The 22972-nt window shown below is 46.0% G+C and overlaps 2 protein-coding genes across 5 annotated transcripts in view; one reads left to right on the top strand and one right to left on the bottom strand.

Annotated features, from left to right (window-relative positions):
- The window catches only part of WIPF3 (WAS/WASL interacting protein family member 3), an 81222-nt gene extending 68697 nt beyond the window's left edge, over window positions 1–12525 (top strand). For 2 of the 4 annotated variants that reach the window (XM_067042435.1, XM_067042434.1), the window contains 3 exons: window positions 2711–2860; window positions 3913–4014; window positions 12331–12525. In XM_067042435.1, the coding sequence (XP_066898536.1) occupies window positions 2711–2860; window positions 3913–4014; window positions 12331–12455 (377 nt within the window). In that variant the 3' untranslated portion in view covers window positions 12456–12525. Of the gene's footprint in view, window positions 1–2710; window positions 2861–3912; window positions 4015–9828; window positions 9906–10013; window positions 10311–12330 lie in introns of those variants that run through there. The other 2 variants (XM_059074354.2, XM_067042436.1) reach the window with 2 other exon arrangements.
- Window positions 12526–17625: 5100 nt separating this feature from the next.
- The window catches only part of SCRN1 (secernin 1), a 59281-nt gene continuing 53934 nt past the window's right edge, over window positions 17626–22972 (bottom strand). The window contains exon 8 of the mRNA XM_059074357.2: window positions 17626–21504. Within this exon, the coding sequence (XP_058930340.1) occupies window positions 21346–21504 (159 nt within the window). The 3' untranslated portion in view covers window positions 17626–21345. The remainder of the gene's footprint in view (window positions 21505–22972) is intronic.

Below are 22972 nucleotides of genomic sequence, written 5' to 3'. Positions count from 1 at the left end.
GACTTCAGATCTACTCCCAGGGGTTGAGGTGTCTGTGGGTGCAGTTGTTTCCAGAACCCGCTCTCCTGTTTAATTTTTGCCTAAGTTATTATAGTCTGGCACCCGGCCAGAATCTTCACTGGTCCTCAGCAGATTAGCTTAGCATTTTGCCATATTTTTGGCAGGTTCTCCAGCTGACTCAGGAAAACGGAGGGTCCATATTTTCAGCCAAACATTAAAAATAATCCCTTCACGTATCTAGCGGAGATCATTCTGGATTGAATATACAGGCCCTATGACTGTGATTTCCATGAAGTGATGAGGCTTCGATCACCTTTGCTGTCCTTCTAAATGGAAAGCACGCTACACATCCACACACACCCGTGTACACACACACACACACACACACACACACACACACTCATAAACATACACACACACTCATGAACACCCACATCCACACACACAGCCTAACACACATCCACAGTTATACATACACACACATACTCCTTGGTTTTTCAGAAAATCTTTCGATGCAGAAAGTTTCTGAAATGTATACCCTTGAATTAAAAATAATATAAGCTCATTGTAGAGAAAATAGAAAAATATTGAAATCACGCATAATAATATCACTCAGAAATGAAAACTGTTATATTTGGATATGTTTCCTTTCTCTTTTTTCTGAATATATCTACATATTTACAGGGTTAATACTATTTTGTATATACTATTTTCTATTCTGTTTTTATTTAGTATTATATTAAAAGCAATTTTAATTTGATATTTGTCAAATTGTTAAATGTATCTATACACATATTAATATGATCATTGATATATACCATATTTCCAGCATTAGATATTTAAGTTGATTCCATTTTTTGTTATTGTGAATAATATTGCAGGAAATACATTTATAGCAATTGTAGTATACATTTTGGATTTTTTTTTAAAAAAAGACAGGTTCCTGCAAGGGAATTCCTGATACAAAAAGCAAGAATATTTTTAAGGCTTTTGGTCACAAGAGACAAGGTTTTAATCATTCTCTTTTCAACCGACTAATCACCATAAGGTCCAGCGTTAGTACTCATGAGCCCCTTCTGATGCTTGTGATTCTTAAATGTTCAAGATGTGGTGAAAAAAAAAAACAATGCTTTAGATTCAGAGAGATCTGAATTCAAATCCTGCCTTCCCACCCACTCCTGTGTAACCTTAGGTCAGTCTTTTTTAATGCCCTTAAGGCTTGCTTTTTTCTAATTTGACAAATGGAAATAATAACAATAAAACACTTTTCACATAGGACTGTTATGAATACTAAGTGAGGAAGTGTGCCTGAAGTGCTTTGCAAGGAGCCGGGGCTCAGCAGTGTGATTTCCTTTCCTTCCCTCTAACCAAGTGGAGGGGCAGCTTTTCACCCAGAAGAGGGGTCAGCAGCCCCTTAGCCTCTTTAGTCTGCTTGTGGGAGCAAGTAAATCCTAGTGGATTCTGGTACAGAGGAAGGGAAGACCAGCAAGGGAAAGATAGGGGACTGGCAAAGGAGAAAGGCAGAGGGCGGAGCTGAGAGCAGAGGTGCTCTGATGGCCTTTGGGGAGGAGAAGAGCTGCAGCGGCCGTGTGCCTTTGCAGGCTCCAGAGCTGCACACCCGAGGCCAGGAGTGGATGCTCGTCTGGCCCCTTTCACTGTGTCTTTGGACGTGAAACTTGGTTTTCCATGAACAACATAAGGGTAATTTCTGCTTCAGGCCAACTGCAGGGAAGAGTAAGAGGTTGCAGTTGTTAACATCTTGGCACAGATGATAAAGGAGCAGTTGTCATCACTTCAAGAGCGAAGTGAAGAGTCAAGTACCTGGGTTGATGTGCCAAGGCAGTGGGTTATTAATTGCCAAGTGGGTCATACAGAAAAGTCTTGGCAAAGAAGAGTGAGCCTCCCACAGAGGTCATCAGGGAACAATTGATGAAGTAGGTGAGATCTGAGTTGGGCCCTGGTGGGCAGGTAGGGTCTAGACTGACTGGAAGGAGAAATGAGGGTCTGTAGTGCAGGGGAACAAGTGTGAGCAGACCCAGGGGCAGGAGCAAGCCCCCGACAGCTTGTTCATCTAGCCCCCCTCTGAGCCTCACCTGCACGCAGTCCTTCCCTTGCATAGGACTCTGCAGTGGTTCCACTTTTTGGGCTGTACCGTCTGATGATGAGGGTTGATATTATCACAGCAGCTAATATTTATTGAATGCTTACTACATGCCACTTGAATTTTTTTCTTTTTTAATTGGAGTATAGTTGCGTTATAATATTGTGTTAGTTTCTACTGTACAGTAAAGTGAATCAGTAATACGTGTACATATATCCCCTCTTTTTTGGATTTCCTTCCCATTTAGTTCACCACAGAGCATCGAGTAGAGTTCCCTGTGCTATACAGTAGGTTCTCGTTAGTTAGCTATTTTTACATGCGACTTGAATTAAATCAACTCGTTTAACCCTCTCAACAAACCCAGGAGGTATGTATATTATTATTCCCATTTTATAGATGAGGAAACTGAGGCACAAAGAGGTTGTGTTATTATCCCCGCAGGAGAACTGGGGTTCAGTCCCAGGCAGCTTGGCTCCAGAGGCTGCCTTTTTATCACCGTATCATATTATATCCAAAGATCTCAATACCTCACCTCTCACAAAGGTTATAGCATCCACCATGCCCTATCTGAAGGCCTGTATCTGAATACACTGTCCTCTTCTCTGTCAGCGATCAGTGGGGGAAAGCTGAACCCGCCCCCAGCACCCCCTGCGAGGTCACCCACCACGGAGCTTTCAAGCAGAAGCCAGCAGGCCCCAGCCTGGACCCTGACCCAGCAGCCTGGAGGTCAGCTGCGGAACGGAAGCCTGCACATCATTGGTGAGCGGGGCTGTCAGTGAGGAAATGGTTCCCCCGGCTCAGGGATGGGGGGGCGGTCTCCCAGCCGACAGTGCTGTCATTTCAGGGTGTGTGCTTCACTAGAACGGGGGGCTCACTCTAGCACAGAACAACCTACAGGTTGTGTTAAATAGGGTTTCTCTTGAGGCTTTCTGGGAGGTTCCAGAACCCACTCTCCAACCTTCTTGAGACGAGAGGGAAGAAAACCAACATTTAAGCTGTGTGTGTGTGTGTGTGTGTGTGTGTGTGTGTGTGTGCGTGTGCGTGTGCGTGCATGTGTGTGTCTCCATGGAGAAATCAGGCATAAGCCTGAAAGATAGACTGATTTGGACAAGGTAAGAGGATGGATGGAAGACCCACCAGCAGAGGAACAATTAAAGCAAAAACATGGAGATAGGAAGGAAAGTCATCTCGGGTCAGGTGTGACCAAAAGTCTTTGAATCCCTTTGTGGGCTGAGCTACTGTCACACACAAAGCACAGATCACAAAGCAGGGACTCCACTCATGAAAGGGCCACAAGACCCCTCTCCTGTTGCCATCAGGAGCTCAGGGCAGAACCCATTTGCTTTAGGAAGCCCAGGTCCCCAACTGCACACTGGCTGTGCTCCTTCCCACCAGCCAGGCTAAGGACTCCTGTTCTGTCCACCTGTCCCCACCAGAGTCCTCCCCAGGAACACAAGAGGGGCTTCAGGCCACAGGGACTTTGCTGGTCCCTTGTTGCTGCCAGTTTCCCCACCTCTGACTCTGGACCCTGGATAGGCCTGTGGCACTTCTGCTCCCTTTAGAAGCTTCCTTAAGATGCTGGTTGAAGTAAGTTGAGGTGGATGATGGGGAGAGTCTATGATTTCACTTTTCCTGATTCCCCCTTGCCCCTGCTAAATAGTAAAAATTAAGAGGTGAATGGATGTCTTAGGGGGGAATAGCTCTGCCATTAAAACCTTGCACTGGGCAGGCAAACCTGTATGCTCCTGGAAATGATCAAAACTTGGGTCCTCATAGTAACCAGAGTAATTTTGGCATTTCCGTGTTTGCAGATGACTTTGAGTCTAAATTCACGTTCCATTCTATGGAAGATTTTCCTCCTCCGGATGAGTATAAACCATGCCAGAAGATTTACCCCAGCAAGATCCCCAGAAGTAAGTACCACCTTGATAAGACTCCTGGTTTTCCCTAACCCTCCAGAATTAGGTGCTTGGGTGCACTGACTGGCCACAGGCTGTGTAAAGTGTGACATCAGGATTTCACTGTACTATTTCAGGGATGCAGTGATGTTCATACTTCTGGAAGTTTCAGAACATTTATTTGCCCTAATTTCCAAGGGTTCATTTAGAGGTTTTTTGCAGAACACCAAGTTTAGTTATTTGGCATTGGATTTGGATGCCTAAATTTACCACTGCTCCCTCCCCTCCCTGGGGCTTTTGACTGGGGAGCTAAACACCCCAAGACAACAGCAAAATGGGATTCAGGAGCTTTGCATTAATAGTTGGGGAAGAACCCCCAAACCCCCAATTCAAAACGCTGGCAGACTCTGAAATAGAGAATACCTTAGGTCAATTGTTCCTACCTTGGCAATGCATTAGAATGACCTAGACAGCTTTTAAAAATCTGAAGATATCCCAGATAAAATAACAGCATTTCCTGTCCTATCACTTGTGCTCTCTTTATGCTGCCTTATCGTTTTCTTCAAAGCATCTATCACCTCCTGACATGTTATATATTTACCTGTCTTCCCCAGTACAGTATAAGGCCCTGGAGGGCAGAGACAGCATCCATTTTTATTCACTAGTCTATCATCAGGTCCTGGCCTGGGGCCAGGCACACAGACACTAAATAACCACTTCTTGAATTAATAAATAACAATATCCACACATATATACATTGCTAAACCATTTACAGAAGAAATTTGAAAACAGCACAAATATCCAACAATGGGGTTAAATAAATTAGTGCAGAGCCTCAGGAAGGAATGTTCTGCATCTATTATAATAGCGCTGTTGAATGTTTAGTGACACGGGAAAATGCCAGTGCTACCTTGAGAAAACAAAACAAAACAAAAAAACCTGGTATACTAAAATTACATTAAATATGGGCTTCCCTGGTGGCACAGTGGCTGAGAATCTGCCTGCCGATGCAGGGGACACGGGTTCATGCCCTGGTCTGGGAAGATCCCACACGCCGCGGAGCGGCTGGGCCCGTGAGCCATGGCCTCTGCGCCTGCGCGTCCGGAGCCTGTGCTCCGCAACGGGAGAGGCCACAACAGTGAGAGGCCCGTGTACCGCCAAAAAATAAATAAATAAAAATAAAAAATAAAGAAAATTACATTAAATAAAACCTAAATTTAATTTTAAAAAGAAAATATTTCATGAATTTATATGGAGAGGGAAAAGTGGGCCAAATAAAGGAGAGAGAGAAGAGGTTAGAAATATATCCAGTACAGTGTTAAGAGTGGTTATCCCTCAACGGTGGAACGCTGGGTGATTTTTATTTTCCTTATGCTTCACTATTTTGTCCAAGTGTTCTATAATAAATATATATTACTTTTAATAAGAGTTAAAACTAATTTTAAAATTCCAAATTATTATTTTTGTTTGTTTGTTTGTTTTTGTTTTTTTTTTTTGCGATACGCGGGCCTCTCACTGTTGTGGCCTCTCCCGTTGCGGAGCACAGGCTCCGACGCGCAGGCTCAGCGGCCATGGCTCACGGGCCCAGCCACTCCGCGGCATGTGGGATCTTCCCGGACCGGGGCACGAACCCGTGTCCCCTGCATCGGCAGGCGGATTCTCAACCACTGCGCCACCAGGGAAGCCCTAAAATTCCAAATTATTGACATTATTATTATTATTATTGATTAGCCCACCCCTGGTCTGAGTGCCCCAAGGTGTGTAGGGTGACACTGTAAGTTCTCTACAAGGGGGACGTGGGTCCCTCAGGCCACCATCAACTATGGCAGTGACAGCGAGGAAGGAGAGGAAAGGCCAGATATGCACTTTCTAAGGCGTAGCTCTGGCAGATACTAGAATTATCATTTCCAATGAAACCCGTCATTTCCTTTAGTTAGAGACTGTGAGAGGCTTCCAGCATTACAACAGGGAAGGCCCTATGAGGTTTTCCAGCCCAGCTCCTTCAGGTCGAGCTGAAACAACGAAGGCAGAAGTAGGGTGATCTGCCTCTGGTCACAGCTGGTGGCAAAGCCGGGGCTTGAGGTGAGGTTCTTTGTTCCATGTCACCAAAGAGAACCCCAGGCTTGTTCTTGATGTGGACAGGCTGCCCAAAATACTGGAACAGCATAGAACCAAACCAAGGGTGTGTTCCACGCCTTCTTGAGGGAGGGGTCTCCACGCAGAGGCCTAGGAAGACCCCACTATGTGCCCTAGGCTCACTTGAGAGGAAGTGATGAACTTGACATTAGAAAGGGAGCTACCAACAGAACTCAGTGGCTCTGTATTGAAAAGGAAAAATGATGATTCCATGTTCCTTTTTAAAGTTCAAATCAGCACCTTTCTGGATAAATATATTTTTTAGCAGAATCTTTTTATTATTTTTAAAAGATATAAAAACAACTACTCCCATCAGTAGCAATACAAGGTTTAACGTTTTAACCAGATTTTCTCAGGCCTTTTTCAGATACCTTTAGTAGCTAATTATTTTGTCTACCCCTTCTGTAAACAATCATCACACAACATAGGGAACCCTGGAGAAGACTCCCGAGGGCACCCGCACTCTGGCCCAGCCCATGTATTCATCCCCACGCTGAAATCCGCACTGAAATCACCTAATAACAACATCCTCCTCTGTTCTGCAACCGTTTCCTGTCTGCTGTGCTGCTTCGGGGATGGGAAGGGAAACAGGAACTACCGTTCCACTTAATGTCTGTGTCATACAGTTAGCGTTGCCAGTGAAATGTTCCCAGTCACAGAGGATTGTGCTTTTGATTCCATCTAACCATCTGCCTTTCTTGTCGTGGTCTGGCCAACATTCCTTCTCTGCACGTGAGGCCGCTGTATGCAGCGTCCCATTTGTTTCAGATACACAGCTTAGTTCTCTGCACCATACCTACTACTCTCCACCTTATGCCATGTGGACCCTACCTTAGAGAGAGACCGAGCTGGCCCAGAGATGACGGTTAGATGTGCTTTTCCTAGGAGTCCACTTTCTCCTCACCCAGCCCCTGGAATTGTACTCCAAGACTGGGAGAAGTCCTGGGAGACCCAGCTTTGATGGCCAACCAAGTTTGTAAATCCTTTCTGGGTGTCTTCCACACCCTGCAGTATTCAGCCTCTTGTTGGTTGGCTGCAGAACGGATTTTTATTTTTTATTTTTTGACCTGAAAATATGTCTCTGTCTGAGAAAAGGCACAAGGCTGGCTTGGTTTACAAGTGACAAAAAAGAAAGTTGGAAACCACCGTGTCCCTCAGGCCTCTGCTCTTCCAGCCCAAGCACAGACTTTCTTCTTTAAGCCCCACAGTTTAGCGAAATCTTTCCTACCCGGCTGCTCTGTAGCCAGCAGCTCCTGCAACACAGCATGTTAATAACTGGGGGAAGAGGCGCCATCTGGTTACTAGGAGGCAGCAGCAGCGGCCACTTGGGCTGCTCTGCGTGCAGTAGACTCATGTGACTGGATAGAGATGGAAAAGAGATTTCTTACTGTGCTCTGTGGTACAAAAAGTTTGCAAACCACCATTTTTAGTGAATCTGAAATACTCTTCTGTGGGCAAACAGCCCATGTGAAGGACTGTTTCAAGCAGAAGGGCTCTACAGTTTAATTCTAAGAGATTCTAGTGGCATCTCGTAAGGGAAAACCCCCCAAGGAGATATTTGGATTAAAAGCATCCTGGGTGGGCTTCCCTGGTGGCACAGTGGTTGGGAGTCCGCCTGCCGATGCAGGGGACGCGGGTTCGTGCCCCGGTCCGGGAAGATCCCACATGCCGCGGAGCGGCTGGGCCCGTGAGCCATGGCCGCTGAGCCTGCGCGTCCGGAGCCTGTGCTCCGCAACGGGAGAGGTCACAGCAGTGAGAGGCCCGCGTACCACATAAAAAAAAAAAAAAAAAAAAAAAAAAAAAAAAAAAAGCATCCTGGGTAACCCTGGCAACTCTCAGCCACACATTCTAGCAGCAGTGACATTTCTTTTACAACAAGATGCAGAGTCTTCCTTTCTGTTTTAAGAAGAAATTGATTCTCCTTAGCTCTGCTGTTTCCAGTCGTATTTATGAAAACTAGTGGGCACTGCTTACCTATGGAGAAGCCTGTTTCATTGCCCAGTCGGTCTCCAAGTAGGGGATTTTGCTCCCCAGGGGATATTCAGCACTGTCTGGAGACCTTTTTTGTTGATACAAATGGTCTGAGGCATGTGCTAGTGGCATCTAGTGGGTAAAGACCAGGGATGCTGTGAAACTGCTTACAGCACACAGGCAGCACCCCACAACAAAGAATTTTCCAGCCCCAAATGTCAGTAGAGCCAAGTTAAGAAACCCTGGTCTAGAGGAAGGCTTTTCTGTAGTAGACTGGAGTTTTGTAAATCTAAGAACAATAGTGTCAAGGCCATACTGCCTCATGGAATTCGGTCAGGGGCTGTTTATCAGTGTCTCTTTACTTTTTGCTCAGTTGTAAATCTGGCTAAAATCCTAGTACTCCCTGTGCCATTGGTCCAAAAATATCTTCATCCTAGAACAAGTGCACCTGGTAATTTAAAAAGTATTTGAATGAAAATTACAGTGTCTGTTGGATTAATGTTTTGTAAGTTGTAGAGACCCTTCTATGTGGCAGTTCATTTAAAAAACTATAGCTTACCATAACAGATTCTTAAGATGACTTATATGCCCAGTGTAGAAAACTTGAAGAGTATTTTTAAGAGTTTTTAAAAAGCAGTAAATCCAAAAGGAATCAATTCAGTATATTATTTACATTTTATAAATGGATTTTTAAAAATAGTTGACATCTTGCTATTTATACAGTTTCTAGCCTACTTTTTTGTCCCACATTTCAAACATCACCCCCAATTATTTGAGCCTTTGTAGACATTCACATGGCTGCTTGGTGCTCCATCATACGATAATGAACCCTAGATTTCCTAAACACTGTTGTTGAATACAGGTTATTATCAGCTTTTCACTATCATAAATAATCTGGGATGGATATTTCTGCTTTTCCTGTTGCTTTGTAAGAAGCACAGCAACGTGAATTGTTGGGAGGGCTTTGGGACATGGTTATTTAATTCCTAGCCTGGGACAGAAGCAGACAGAAAAGTCTTGTACCAAATGCAGCAGAGGAGACACAGGGACACACTTTGGATCACCTGACTCACAGGAAAAGTTCTGGAGTTCCTAGGAATGTGGATTTAAAACTTGGCTAGACCAACCAAACCATGTGTCTACGTGTACACACGTCTATGTAAGTAACTGTCAAAAAGAAAAACAAAGCTGGAGGGATAAACAGCAGACTTTTAGCAGAGGCAACTCTGGGATAATTAATTGGGATTAGGGAGGAGAAGGGCAGGCAGAGAGGAAGCACTTTAGGGGGTATTTTTTCCCTATTATCTTTTCTATATTCTTTGAATTCTTAATTATGAGAATATATTCATATGTAACTTGTGTAATATTTAAACCTAATATGTTTTAGAGAGTGAGCTGCATCCTCATGGAACAGGGTCTGATCTATGTCAGCACACACTTTCACCCCTTTTTTAAGCAACCCTAGTGCAATGCCGGCACATTTGGGGCTAGGACACACGAGCGAGTCTGGAGCTGATGCTGTGTTCAGAGCTGAGAAGCTCGCACCCGCGTTTAGATGAGAGGCCTTCATCACTTGTTCTCCTCCCAGCTCAGTGGACGTGACGCCTCTGTATCCACAGTGTGTGACGTAGAGGCAGTGGGTAGAAACGCACAGTCTAGGGCCAGGAGCCTGAGGGTTTCAGGTTGACCGACTTACATTACCCTTGGTTCCTGTACTTTCAGGCCGTACACCTGGTCCCTGGCTCCACACTGAGGCGGCTGGCCAGAGCTCCGATGACATCAGAGGCAGAAATGCTCAGGTAACACGGCCCTCAGATCTCTGAGTGTAAAACTGGGAAACCTCAGGGAGCACATTTAGAAATGTTGAGGGTATGCTTTCCTCTGAACAGCCTCCCGTTTCTCCTCAGGGAAAGCCCTAGGGGTACCTTTGTTTCCAGCTGGGATGAAACACTCACAATTTGAAAACCTGAAGAGTGAAAGGGGGGAGCTTCTCTGGAATCACCACCACATACAGAAGCAGCTTTGGCAACACAGAACCCCTTGGGAATCACTCTGCAACCATCACCCCGTTCACTCCTATCATTCTTCCCTCGTTACCGTGGCCTGAGAAGCCTGAGAGGAAAGCTCTGTAACATGTATAAAACATAATTTGGGGCTTCCCTGGTGGCGCAGTGGTTGAGAATCCGCCTGCCGATGCAGGAGACACGGGTTCGTGCCCTGGTCTGGGAGGATCCCACATGCCGCGGAGCAACTAAGCCCGTGAGCCATGGCCGCTGGGCCTGCGCGTCCGGAGCCTGTGCTCCGCAACGGGAGAGGCCACAACAGTGAGAGGCCCGCATACTGCAAAAAAAAAAAAAAAAAAAAAAAAAAAAAAAAACAAAACATAATTTGGTGTTCTCTCCCGTCTATAGAATACACGGTTTCTCATAGCACCCTGGGGGTTTTTCTCCCATCAACATTATCGTTTACTTATTTTTTTAAATTTTTTTTATTTTTATTTTATTTTTGGCCACACCGCACAGCATGCGGGATATTAGTTCCTCGACCAGGGACTGAACCCGTGCCCCCTGCAGTGGAAGCATGGTGTCTTAACCACTGGACCGCCAGGGAAGTCCCAAACATTATCATTTCTTTTGACCAAATTTAGCCACAAATTTTGCTGGTGGCTAGAGGAGGGCTGCGGGGAGGGGATCGGGGGGAACCAGACAGGTGCTTGCGTCATAATTGTGAGTCTTTGAAGAAATGCCCTCGTGCTCACACGAGGCAACTTGGACACAGTGTTTTCTAACCTGGGCGGAGATGACATTTCTCACTGCAGACAACAGGGTCTCATCTTTAAAGGCCCTTCGTTTCTTTGAAAACAGGCATTCCGTCCACCCTGGCCTCCTCCTGTTTCAGAGTGCCGTGTAACAAAAAGGGTGGCCTGCTGTTAGATCAGAACCTCAAGGAAAGGGACGTGAGAAAGAAGGAACTTAGGTTACTGGGAGTGGAGATGAGTTCCCCGAAGGAGGACAAGCATCCTCTCCCCTTTCTCACCATGGCTAATCCAAGAATTGCAATAACCATTCTCAGATGATTGTAGGTTCAAAACTGGGTGTATGATTGCAGTTCAGAGAAAGTATGTATTCAGAGGAAAAAAGAAGACAGGAAGAATATACACAAAATTGTTCACAGGCATTCACTCTGCCAGCTTATAGCTGATTTTGACTTCTTAGGGGGCATTTCTGCAATTTCTGAATGTTCTGTAATAAATACATTACTCCTGTGATCAGAAAGATATAGTAATAATCAAAATAATATTTCCTACATTATATAGCTCTTTATATAGTTTAGATAACTTGCATATGTTATTTCATTTGCTCCTTTTAGCAACTCTGTGGTGTAAGCTGGAGAGATACCTTTAATGCAAACTTTTTTCATACGAGAAAACCAAGCTCCAAGAGGTTAAGGAACTCACCCAAGGTCACATTTGCAGACTTCTGACTCCTTGTCCAGTGCTCCTTCCACTGTACCTCACTGCTTTGCCTGGCATGTTAGAATTGACAGGACAGGAGTCACCTTCACCTTCAGACGTGGCAAGCATGATGGAACATTATACACTGTCTGGTCCCTGACCTCATGGCAGGCGCACATCTAAATCCCTGAGCCCATAAAGTCTAGTCAAGGATGAATTGTTAAGTCTCTATTGGGCATCCCATTGTCAAGAAGATCTTCTTTATGTCTAGCTGGACACCGTCTTAATTCATTTTCACTTAAGTGAGGCAAAAAGCAATCGCCCAGAGAAATCACAGGGTTACAGACATGGTGAACAGCACCCTGGCGGTGCACTTCTTTTATGGGTACAGAGCCCAAGTGATCCGTGCAAGGCTGGGAACCCTGAAATCTGAAAGCCTGGGACCCTTTCTCTGTTTTCCGTTGCCTTGTCTTGGGATCGCCACCAAGTTCTTTGCTTTTCTTGAGCTTCCCGTCAAGTGAGTCTGCTGGTGCTTGATCCCTTAAATGTTTTTGATGGGATTAGGTCCCCACCTGCCACAAGCTACACTTTCGTTCCTTTTCCACCCAGGACCTCCTGGGTGAAAATCAGCACCTTACGTATGATGGGACCATCAGACCCTGGCAGCCTTGCATGCATGAGGGAAAGCTTCACTGCCCAGCCCCAGAGTGTGTCATTTATGTGCTGTGAGTCTTCTGACCCCACCTGATAACACCGTCGTGTTTCCACAGTTATCCCTAAAGACACTCCGGTGAGAAGACAGATGAAGCCAACGTCCTGTGAGCCACCTGGGGGTCTATATGGCGGGGTGGACATCCCCAGGAGAATGTCAGACCTCACCATTCTCAAGTTGTAATTCAGTTGACATACAGGCTCTGCATGGAGCGTTTATTTATTGTAAATACGTGATTTGCACAGGCTTTAAATCAGTATTATAGTCGATTTTTATTTGAGTAATTTAAAAAACACACACATCATCTCTCCATTGTTTAAAGTGCGTCTTGGCATTCATCTGTCAGCACAGATGAGAGCCCTCTCCCCACCACAGAGTGTCCATTCCATGACTGTAAATACGCGTGCAGGCTGGCCCTCCCTAGATTCGGAACCATTTTTAGAAGATTCCTTAGCTTCCCAAAGTCGTAGTATCTACAGCAGCTTCTTATTGGCATGATTTTCTAGTCTCATCACACAAACTGCAAAATCAAACCAGATAATGCCTTATAAATGACGCGGCTCACAGAGAGTAATGTGTCACCACACCCAGACGATGCCACACGGCCTCCAGTGAACGAGATGCCACGTCTCGTTCCCGTCTTGCGGTACAGGGATTCTTTTGCTGCCTAATGTAAATATAACGCAAATCAAAGGCAAGAGTGGGCTTGGCCTCTCCAAGGCCGACCACAGGGCCCCTTTTGTGTCTGAATGATCCTGCAAGTAGCCAATGCTCTCACTGTTTACACTGCCCCTTGTGCCCAAGTCTGCATGATGTCCCTCCTGTCCCTCCAAGTCCCCTGCCTCATCCTGGCAGACAAGGTGAGGTGAGCTGTATGAGATTTCAGTATTTTCCCTGCAAGTTAGAAACCTGTGTAAGTCATCATGAGTAAATTCCTAATTCTGTCTCAGAGCTCTTTTTTTTTTCCTCCCCCGAGTGCAGTGTTTTCGTGAAAAACATGACATGGAAAAGTATAGACTGAAATGTATTCTGAAATATCTGCCTCAAATATCAGTGCCCCACGCCCACCCTTAGGGAACCTGGAGCCACCCATCAGGCAAATCCTAGCTGCCTTCTGAGCCCAAGAGAACCTAATTGGTCTGAGAGTCCCCCAGTCCCTGTGGTGGCACCTCTCTAGGTGGGGAGAAGTGTGTGAGTTCAGCCAGCCCTGACTATGGACCGGCTCAGGACTGGCCACTGTGACCTGTGACCGCTCCTCTCACACCCTTTTTCTGAAGCTGGCAAGGGAATGGCAGCGTGTCTTTGCTTGCTGCATGACCCCATCCTTGGTGGAAAAGCTGTGACAGAGGAAGGAGAGAAAATAGGAGGAAACAGACTGATCCCTTCGTCTGTGCTCAAAATAGCTGCTGATTAAAGGAAATCAGGGAGGCAGAAGTGGGAAGACCAGTGAAAAATAAGTTTCCTTTGAAATAGCCCACTCATGCACTCACAGCTCAAGGGTGTAATGCCCGGAACACGCCATCCACGAAAGGTAGACCGCTAGGAGCGTTTTGGCAAACATGATACTACACCCACCTAGCTGCTGTCTGGAGTGGAGACTAAGATTGTGTCCTCCGTCATTGTTATGCTTTCTCATTCCAGACGGAAGCCACTGAGCAAGGTCAAGTTCCCTCCCCTGGGGAATAAATCATGCCAAGTTGTAACAGCTAAATCAATGGAAAAGAAGCTTTTGCAAGTCATCAGCTATGGGCATACCTGATTTGTTTTTTTTGGTTCTGCAAGGTTTCCAGAAGGTCAGAACTTCTGTTTATTATAGTATCCACTCCACCTCTCTCTCAGTTGTACAGAATAATTACAAGGGTTTTAATGATCATGATAAGGAGGTGCTAAACCAAGGCTGTTCCACCTCCAGAGTAGACTGCCTGCCCTGATGAGGTGTTTACACATTCATGTTCTGCAATGCTGGGATGGAAATTCGAAATAAAACCATTCAAGGACAGAGGGAAGGAATGAGGAGAAACCAAAAATTGCAATTAGGGAGAAATTTCAGGAACCTGGGATCACATCCCTCCTCCAGACCCATCACTGAATTCTCGCCCTTTGAACTCTCGCAGTGCAGGCCTCCGACAGGACAAAGCCTTCACCCCTGGACCACAAACTCAAATGTAGCGCCCCTCCCATGCTCACGTATTCTTGCTGGCGCTGTGGTCTGTGACTCCCCCAGTGTTTCACGTGTATTTTATATTTATTGATGTTCCCTCTGCAGATTCATTTCTTTGTACCTAATAAACTTTAATAAGTGGGAACGCTTCTAGCCATTCACTCGTTAAAGCCTATCGATGGTCACCAGCACCCACCTAAGCCAACCATTTTTAAGGATTAGAAGGGCTCCTACAGGGTACTGACACAGGACCCAACACTTGCTGTAACATTCTGTGTTAGAGATGGGGCCTTTCTTTTTGGAGCTGAAATTTCTAACTAAACTACAGAATGTTCTCCTGGCTTTTGTAGCTAACTAAACAAATGGGTATTTGGGAAAACCAACCAAGGGAAAAGCTTTCTCAAATGCATTCTGTAAAAAGTAGATAACACTATATTTACTCAGTTTTATTAAAATCAAATGGGCAGAGTATTGTTTACAAATTACGCTGACTTGTGTTAAAATGGAACAGCTTTCAACCTAAAGTGCACTTAGCACTGCCACCTCAACTAAGCAAACCCTCAAAAATACCTCCCATATGGAGCAGTAATCATCTCCATATCCATTATAGTGTCTTCAGGTACAGGGGAGATGAGGTTTACCTGATAGGTAAGTTGGCTTAAGGGAAAACATGGATCTCAATCTCGATTTTGCATCTTACAAGTTTAGGGAAGTAACAATTTTAGCCAGTCTATGCCTCAGTTTCCTCATCTGTAAAATGGGGGCATAGATATGTATCTAAGCATATAGTGGTGAAGATGGAGTAACATAACCCCTGGGCTAGCCTTTAACCCTGGGGTCATAGGAGACCAAGGTATCAGTGCACGCATGTGCGTGCGTGCGCACGCACACACACACACACACACTCTAGGGTACCAGCAGTTTGCTTATTATACATTCAGTCACACACAGAGCTCTCGCTGGCTGCATTCCAGGCATTCCATTCAGATATTCACTGAGCTGCTCAGATCACTAGCTCTGCTGTTGGGTAACAAGGAGAGAGCAGTAATTAAAATTCACAGATGCTCCTGAAATAAATCTCATCTAGAAAGAAATCTCAAAGTGAGCTGCTACACACTTTGCATCTGAATTAGTTAAGGACCTGACTTGTTTTATCTGCTGTCTTATTAATAGAGGCACAGATAAGCTTTTTCATGACCAAAAGGGCCCAACTGAGTGGAGAAAAAAAGCAATGGCCCAAGATAATCGACAAAGTGGAGGATGGACTTTAAAGCCATTGACTGTAGAGGTAGGTGAAGTGGCCGTAGTTCTAGGCACCCCTGATGGAGTTCCAGGTGGGAGAGCTGGTGCCTAGAGGGGTGAGGGGAGCAACTTGATGGGAAGGGCTATGGACTCCAGAAGCATGTTCCAGGTTCTCAGACTGTGCCCCAGGGGGGCTTGGCATCCTTCATGAACCTGCTCTGTTATGAACTGAATTGTAATTGTGTCCTCCAAAAATTCATATTTTGAAGTCCTAACCCCATACCTCAGAAAGTAGCCTTATTTGGGAATAGAGTTGCAGATGTAAGTTAAGATGAGGTCCTACCTGAAGTAGGGTGGACCCCTAATCTACCCTATATGACTGGTGTCCTTATAAAAAGGGGAAGGTTGGACACAGACACATACACAGGGAGGATGCTATATGAAGATGAAAAGAGAGATTAGGGTGATGCTTCTGCAAGCCAAGAAATGCTGACGACTGCCAGCAAAGCACCAGAAGCTAGGTGAGAGGCATGGGACAGAATCTCCCTCACAGCCCTCAGGAGGAACCAACCCTGCCAACACCTTGATCTTGGACTTCTAGCCTCCAGAACTGTGAGGTAATAAATCCCTGTTGTTTAAGCAACCCCGTTTGTGGTCCTTTGTTATGGCAGCCCTAGCAAAGGGATGCTGTGTTACCTTGGAGCTTTGCAAGAGTTTACCGTTTATGAAAAAAGAGCTGAGAAGCAAGTTTAAAGAGTCAGCAGTTCTTTGTCATGTAAATGGGGCCATCATCTACTCTGACCTTGACACAGGTCACGTTGCTGGTAGCTAAGTCCTATTTTCATGAACAAGACATTCAGTTGCATTTTGCCTGCCACGTGGAGACAAAATCATGGAAGTAATCTGGCATTTCTAGGTCACAAGAGTGGGAAGAGCTGGCTTTTTTCTTGAGCGGCATCCTTTCCTCTAGCGGAGCTTCTATGGCTTTAAAATAAAGATGCTCGGCATAGGTGGCACCAGCCATTCTGATGATTTTTTAAAATTTGGTAAAATACACATAAACATAAAATTTACCATTTTTAAGGGTACAGATGAGTCGTGTTAAGTACGTTCACAGTGTGTGTGACCAGTCTCCAGAACTCTTTTATCATCTTGCAAAACTTAAACTCTGTACCCCTTAAACAGTAACTCCCCATTCCCCTTCCCCCCTAGCCCCCCGCAACCACGATTCTACTTTCTGCCTCTAGGAGACTGACTACTCTGGGTACCCCATAAAAGTGGAATCAAATAATATTTGACTTTTTGAGAGTGGCTTATTTCACTTAGCATAATGTCCTCAAGATCCATTTACGTTGTAGCATGTGTCAGAAGTTCCTTCCTTTTTAAGGCTGAATAGTCCGTTGCTTGGATATACTACTACATTTTGTTTATCCATTCATTCATTCATTCATTGACGGAGACTTGGCTTGCTTCCACCTTCTGGTTATTGTAAATAATGCTGGTATGAACATGGGTGTAAAAATATCTGAGACTCTGCCTTCAGTTCTTTGGGGTATATACTCAAAAGTAAAATTGCTGGCTTATATGCTAATTCTATTTTTAATTCTTTGAGGAACCTCCATACTGTTTTCCATATCAGCTGCACCATTTTATATTCCCATCGACAGTGCACAAGGGTTACAAATTCTCCATATCCTCACCAACACTTATTTTCTCTTTTTTTTTGATAGTAACCATCCTGATGGGTGTGAGGTGGTATATCATGGTTTTGTGTTTATTTTTAAAGAGTGAATTTATCCACAGAATGGATAAATGGAGAAAACGCTGAACAGTTGGGTTTTCCGAAGATTCCAGTCATAAAATATATCCCCCTTCATACATTTTCTATGTTGTGGCCAATGCCCACTTCTATTAATGAAACACAAGATAGAAGAGGCCAAGAGACATTAATTTCAGTATTTTTTTTATTGTATGCTTGGTGTATTTAGAGACAATTCCAAGGGCAAGCACTGGTTGGGGAAGTTATCTGGTTTGTAGATATGTGTACAAAAGGCTATTAAGACTACACGGTCAGTTCCCACTGCAGGAAGCAGAAAGGTTTTCCTTTGTATTATTCCCTGCCCCTAGCATTTTCCAGCTCACGCGTCTGACCTCTCACAACATGACTGCAAACATGTACGTATTCATCCCCACACGAAATCGGCATGTGACATCTCGGGATGTTTTGGATTCAATCAGATAGAGCACATTTGACACAAACCATAGGAGGGGAAGTTGGGACCTAGGACCCTACGGAATGAAATGTCAGGGCTACAGGGAAGCACAGGCACTGCTGGGTCAGCTGGTGCACGTGACCTGCCGCCCCTCCCCCTCCAAGCGAGAAAGGCCAGCTCAGTGGGTTCCCCTCCCTCCTTCCTCCCAAAAGCTGAGAGCTCAGCTGAAGACCTTCCCCAGAAATGACTTGACTGCTCCTCAGTCGAGAATGCAGTTAGTGCATTCATAACAGACACACTGGTCCCACCTGGCTTTCCTGCTGGGCTGGGCAGAGCTGTGTAACACCTGGACCCACGTGGGATGACATCAGGAAGCAAAGTAGTTTGCCTGGTTCATAATTATTTTTTTATACCTAATAATCCACCCAACAGTGAAGGAACTTCACTGCTAGTATCTAATAGGCATACACCTTCTCTATTAGACAGCTTATAAGAAAGACTCTTTCTAACAATAACACTGTCTTATGTTATTGGGCACTAAAGAATTACCATAATTTCAAGTATATCCTTATTCTACCTAAAATTCCAAACCACCTCCAAGGATGAAAGAGTACTACTTCTGCTTTGCTAATTTACTTTTATTGGAGCTTTTGCCCCTCCTCAGAGTATGAGTGGTAAATCCCAGCTACTAGCCAAGACTAACTAGCTTATGTTTGATTATGGGGCGCGGGGATAGGGGAGAGATTCTGTCCTTCACGGCCATGTCTTCTTTCTGCACAAGGCATACACAGCCCCCAGCCCCCTCCCCCAGGTCTTAATGGATACACAAATGGTATTTTAGGAAGCTATTTACACGCCAACCTTTAAACATTTTTTTCATAGTTCATCTTGAATATTCATTTCCCCCATACCGCCTTTAGAAAAGCAATCCATGGTCAAGAAATTGTCCACGTAATGAGAAGCATTTTTCAAAAGCAGAGTCTGTTAGGAGCATTTAAAAACAAACATCCCCCTGGCAATGCAGTACTCAAAATCCAACTACATGTTTCAAGCTGTGAATATGTCACTAGAAGTGAGTATAGCCACATCAGCAGGCTCTCCGCTCTCTTCCTGTCTTTCCCGTGGCATCCCAATGTGCACAAAGAATCTGTCCACCGCTATTACTCAGGTTTTAACCGTACATAGAACGTCTCCGTACAGCCTGATGGAAGCATCCCTGCCCCTTTTAACTTCTGCCACGAAAGGACTGCCACGCCCTCTAGTGGTAAGACAGTGGCATCACAATTGTGATGTATAGCGTCAGCCAAGACACCTCTCAGAGCTGGCCCTTCTTTGGGTTGCTGGGATAAGGTCAATGTCCCTAACAGAAGTGGCCATTATGTTTCCCACTGCACAATGGCTGGGTAATAGCATAAGTCTGGCTGGGTTATCCGTGACCTTTGCTTGGCCCATAATAATGAAAGCAGGCCTCTGTGTAATTTATTCTCACTAGACTTCTTTCGGTCAAACCCCTCATCACCCTGGGTATGTCAGACATGCCAGGTCTGATGAAATGTTTCCATAATAGGGGGAGAGGATTCCACATGGTGAAATTTTAGAGTGGCTTTCTGCACTGTCTTGTTTTAAATAACCACTCAGCAGGCCGGCTTGGGAGGGGATGAGGTACATGTCACCCCCAAGCCTCACCCTTCCCCACCCAGCAGCTGTAGACAGACGCTCTCAGAGTGGCTGTGCCACCTAAGAGGACACCCTAAGTTCACCCACAGTGAGAGCCCAGGCCAAACCCCGACAAAACTCAGCAACCACAAGTCACCATGAACAGCTGCCGTTAACTTCGTCAGCACAAATATTCCTCCCCTCTCTCACCACTTGTTGGTGACTTTACATACAGAATTTGCAAAACTCCTGGGCAGAAAGCTCACGGTGCTCTTATGCTTATCTTATGCTCTTACACCCTTTACAGGGGAGTTGGTAGAAAAAGGATTTGTTCCAGTAAAACCTGTGACCCTCAGTGTGCATAATGAAGCCCCGCTCTTCTCCCTCCCACGGCTGTATTAACACACACACTTCTCCATGGAAGGCGGCATCTCTGCCCCCTTCCATGTTAAGAGGGGTGGAGAGTTTCAGGGGCTGGAAGTAAGCCCCCCCCCACCGGTCCCCACCAGCACCTGCCCACTTCAGCTACTGGTCTGAAGGCAGCTAATGGGCCCCGCAGGGCGAGAGGAATAAAGGGAAGGACTAGGGAAAGCCAGGTGCTTCCTCCACAGCTTTGGGGGATATAACAAGCTGGGTAGGAAGGGCGGGGGTGGGACCGTCACCGTGGAGCCGAACGCTTGTCCATCCATCTGTCCCCTTCCTGCCCTCTGTCTTCCCCGTGCTGGGCCCATCTGGTCTTCCTCACATGCTTTCCTGGGCTCTGCTGCTAAGTCAAATCCTTCATGCGCCCACACCATGGGAAGCAAATCAGTTTAATTAAAGTCTCTGCTGAGATAATGGAGTGGCTCCTCAGATTCCAGCTACTTCAACTGGAATCTAAACAGCCAAGAGTTTCTCCTTTTCTTTCCCTCATTAGCTGAGAAATTTGCAGCTTCGTGGGGGTGGAACTTTTGCCCCAGGGTCATTTAATTAATCCTAAACTAGACGGCGGTAACCAGGCCCAGAATCATTTCTAGACATACGCATGTCCGTGCGGCGGGTGAGCGGCCGTGCAGGGAGAGCCCCGTGCCTCGTGGGAGAGCCACGCCGCGATCCAGGGACGCCACGCACAGCTGCCTCTGAATCTCTACAGCGGGCAGCTTCCAGCTCGCACGGCGCGTGGAAGCTGTCTGCGGGTCCACCGCACACAAGCGCGGTGCACAGGTTCTTTCAGATCACAGGAACCGGGATGGAGCTGGGCCCGGAGAGGAGCCCCCTTTATTCCTTCCCACTTGTTTTGTCTCTCAGAAGACACAGCTGGAGACATTCTGCATTACAGGCCTGCGCTCAGCAGAAGGGAGGCAGCCTCCCTCGAGCACACACACAAGAGCCCCTGGGCCAAAGAAATGCCTTTTGTTAACCAGAAAGAAACCACTACTGAGAGTAAGACTTCAAAAGGTTTTGCCTTCCCTCAAACTCGGCGCAGTGGAGCCTGTCTTTCAAGGCTTGATGGACTCTCGTCCTCCCATGAAAAGGCTAATGTGTCCATTGTCACTGAAACACAGTAAGAGCAGCTTAAAATCCACAATCAGTCATACAATCGCACAACAGGCAAATGGGATACATGTTACACTGCAGAAGGAGGGGATCTACGTTGCAGAAGAAGGGGGCGATATGAGATTTGAGACAGAACACTAGGGAACAGTGTGACGTTAACACATCTGAACTTTCTCGTTTTACTCGGACAGGAGAGCGGTTTGTTTTGCTGGTAATTTAGTAAGGTGGGAAATTTTAAATAAGAAGGGGAAAGGGAATGCTTACTTCACTTAAAGAACTTAATCTCTGTGTCAACACAGTCATAGAAGAGATCTCCCACTTCGGTGGGGTCCAGGGGGTCACTGCTGGTCAGGATCTCCTCCATGGCTTCCAGGCCTTGCTTCTCTAGTTCCAGCATCGTCTTCCTCAGCTTTTGACCTTGCTCCTGAGAAGGACAAAAACAGCGGGGGTCATTGCAATGGACACTGAAAGCCCCCCCGAGGGCCTGCCCCCCACCCCATTCAATCTGCTCCCCGCGGGACCGCCACGGGGATGGTTCTGAAATGCAGGTGTGGTGATGTCACTGCTCTGCTTGGAGTTCTTGCCTTCAGGATAAAAATCCAGACTCCTGAGTGACGCTGGGAAAGGCCCTTTGTAACGTAGGAAGCTCCAGCGTGCCTCGCCTTTGCCACGCCTCCCGCATCTCCTTGCTCTTCAGCCAGGCCGAATTAGCTGCATTCCTCCAGCCCATGATACTCTTTCTCGCCAGGGCACAGGCAACCCTGCTCCCCTCAATACTCAGTCAGCTTGCGCCCACCTTCAGGCTTCCGTGAACGCCTTTCCTCTAGGCTCCCCGCATCCAATGCCTTTCCTTCTGCCATGGTTGATCTCTTTCTGTCTTGCGACGGTCTGTCTACTTACCTGTGTCCCCCATTAGACCACAATCTCCCAGGGAGGGAGACCCGGGCTTATCTCTATCCTCCTGCCTGGGACAGAGGAGGCACTCCCAATAATGTCTCTTGAAAGGATAAATGGATCAATGAATAATCCCATGGCATGTCTATCCCCGATTTACTTTTTTTCTGAGGGGGTGACATCTCTTCTTCCAAGTGGCAGTCACTCATTTACATACAGTGGATGACAATGAGAAGCTTTTATTTGCCCAGTTAGTCCCAGAACAGAGAAGCTGCTGTCACCACCCATCCACCACTTCCTAGGGCTGCCTTAACTCAAACCAATGGTCATTGCCAAATTTCAAAGTCCACCCAGCCTCATCAGTCTCATCTCTTTGAAATGTTGTGTAAGATACTTCAGAACACACGGCCCTTTCTACCCCTGCCTTCGTTTGCCAAATATCCACAAAACTGTGCACCAGGGAGTGACAATTTCCCCCTGCTTGGGCTTACTGTGATCCACCTAGAAAACATGCACTGTCAGCAGGCAGGGAGGGCAGCCCTGGACAGAACTCTGTGTAATGCAACGGCAGCATTCATGGTTCCAGGGAAATGTCTGGCAGGGAGGACAGACTTTTACACGTCAGAATGGTCATTTCTGGGGCACAGAAGAGCAAGTTCTATAAATAGTGAGACTACCCTTCTCAGAGATACTTTCTGAATTCACTTGGATTTACTGCTGTCCTTTCTTGCTATCCTTTTTAGAGAGTCCACCATGCTGGATGTAAGAAAATAAGCTCACCCAGTCCACGCAAAATGCACGCACCAATTTACCTATAAGATGTCACTTTCTTCAGGACAAATTGGACCCTTACAAGTTGTTAAATAAATGCTTGGGAAGCAGATGAGCATCTAACAACCATGTTCCCTCCTTCTCCCTTCAGCAAGATAGAGCCTTGGATTTTATATGAAAGTCCACCACTAAGAGTTGCTGTGGGCATATATTGAGTGTTTGTCTTG

Source organism: Kogia breviceps, chromosome 9, assembly GCF_026419965.1.
Source record: "Kogia breviceps isolate mKogBre1 chromosome 9, mKogBre1 haplotype 1, whole genome shotgun sequence".
Lineage (NCBI taxonomy): Eukaryota > Metazoa > Chordata > Mammalia > Artiodactyla > Physeteridae > Kogia > Kogia breviceps.
This window is presented reverse-complemented; position numbering and strand designations above follow the sequence as displayed.